The sequence below is a fragment of the Penicillium arizonense genome (genome assembly GCF_001773325.1).
Source record: "Penicillium arizonense strain CBS 141311 chromosome Unknown PENARI_contig301, whole genome shotgun sequence".
NCBI classification, from domain to species: Eukaryota; Fungi; Ascomycota; class Eurotiomycetes; order Eurotiales; family Aspergillaceae; genus Penicillium; species Penicillium arizonense.
In genome coordinates, this window is record NW_019173578.1 from 343 (window position 1) to 1,885 (window position 1,543).

General features: G+C 48.2%; 1 protein-coding gene across 1 annotated transcript; it reads right to left on the reverse strand.

Moving 5' to 3' along the window:
- Nucleotides 1-646: 646 nt before the first annotated feature.
- On the reverse strand, nt 647-1,513 carry PENARI_c301G01208 (uncharacterized protein; the record flags this gene model as incomplete). The annotated part of the gene is made up of 1 exon (XM_022638274.1): nt 647-1,513. A coding segment is annotated over one exon (867 nt), but the record flags the coding sequence as incomplete, so codon positions are not given.
- Between the last annotated feature and the right edge of the window lie 30 nt (nt 1,514-1,543).

Consider the following 1,543-nt stretch of genomic DNA (forward strand, 5'->3'; position numbering starts at 1 on the left):
GTAGATGTGGTATAGCAACGTACGATAGAATTGGTCTATGGATTGCGTGATATGAAAGTTCAGGTTGACGAAAGGACATGCAATAAGTTCGCCGTCTCACATAATAAAAGCTGTAACAATCAGTACCCTTTTGTATTTCGCATTTGCTCTCACCTACCATATAAGAATGCTCTTCATTTGATCTAGTGCCCATGCACTAGTAGACAGAATAGGATTACAGGGCCATAGCCGGGCAGCTCGACCAGGCTACATCCGGTCGGCTGAACCGGAAGGATAATTCCAAATATCATTTGACGCCAAAACCGGGTGTGAAGAGAACAATTATTGTTTCAAATTTCCTGTCTCCACTTTTTCACAGTCTTGTATATTACTTTTTTATTTCACCCCGTTCTCCATGTCTCTACTGACCTATCGCTCCGACATATTTGATATCGACCACATTTCACCTAGCAAGCGCAGAGTCGCATTGCCTCCAAAATATTCACCAGTTACATCGTCTGGAAAGACTTCAAATCAAGCGTCACGGCCGAGCTGTCGCTAGCTAGCTAGCACGGTTATGCCTGATCATCCATGTCCACCACAAGCCCGCACCACGCTGCTCCTTAACAAGTTCAACGAGACCCAGCCTGCATTCTTGGCAGGATGTTTAGACATCGAATTTGGGCGAGAATTCAGATAGACTCAGTTCCAGTGCCGGCAGAGATTCCGATGATCCAGTCGTACGGGTGCTTGAATGGCTCTCGGGGAATGTTTCTGAGTACGAACTGTCTTTGGAGGGAATGATCTTCTTCCCGGACAAATAGCTCTTCGCCCCGTGGTATCTATGGACCAAGTTTGGCAATTTGAAACGGCGCTGTATCTTTTCATAAGTCGACGCAGATTGCATTGTCCTCTCTGGTTCCGCAGATGACCGTGGAAGGCTTCGATCAAAGAGATTCATATCACATGATCGGCGCTGCTCCCCGGATCCACTCTGGCAGGTGCAGGGGACGGCCACCGAGCAGAGACGGTTGAGCACAGAAAACTCCAACTTCAGCTTGACGCTGTACACCACCGTCTTGAAGCTCACTTGAATGTAGTGTAGTTTGTATTCCGCCACCAGGAGGAGAATATTCACGAATACCACGATGATATTGATGCAAATTAGATGGATGATGGCGTTGCGGCTCTCGCGACCTCGGAACGCACTGATAAGTCTGAAAGCACGAACTGCTTCGTATATGTAAATGCCGCAGATGACGAAATCTTGGATGCAGAAGCCCGTCAATTGGATTCGGTCGAATATCGCGGCAGGTTGAGCAAAGCGTGCGTTGCCGTTGTTGAGGAGAAAGAATAAGACGGTCATTGGAATGTGTAGGATGCAAAAGTTCGTGAGTATCATCCACAAGACCCAACGCACCTTTCTCGCATCGGCGAAAACGAGATGCAGGCGCGAGTAGAGGACGAGGGCTTGGCCGGTAACCATAGCGTACCATCCAACTATGAAGGGGATGGACGTCGCGAGATTGGATGACTGAGACAAGAATCGTGCCATGGCAGGAAT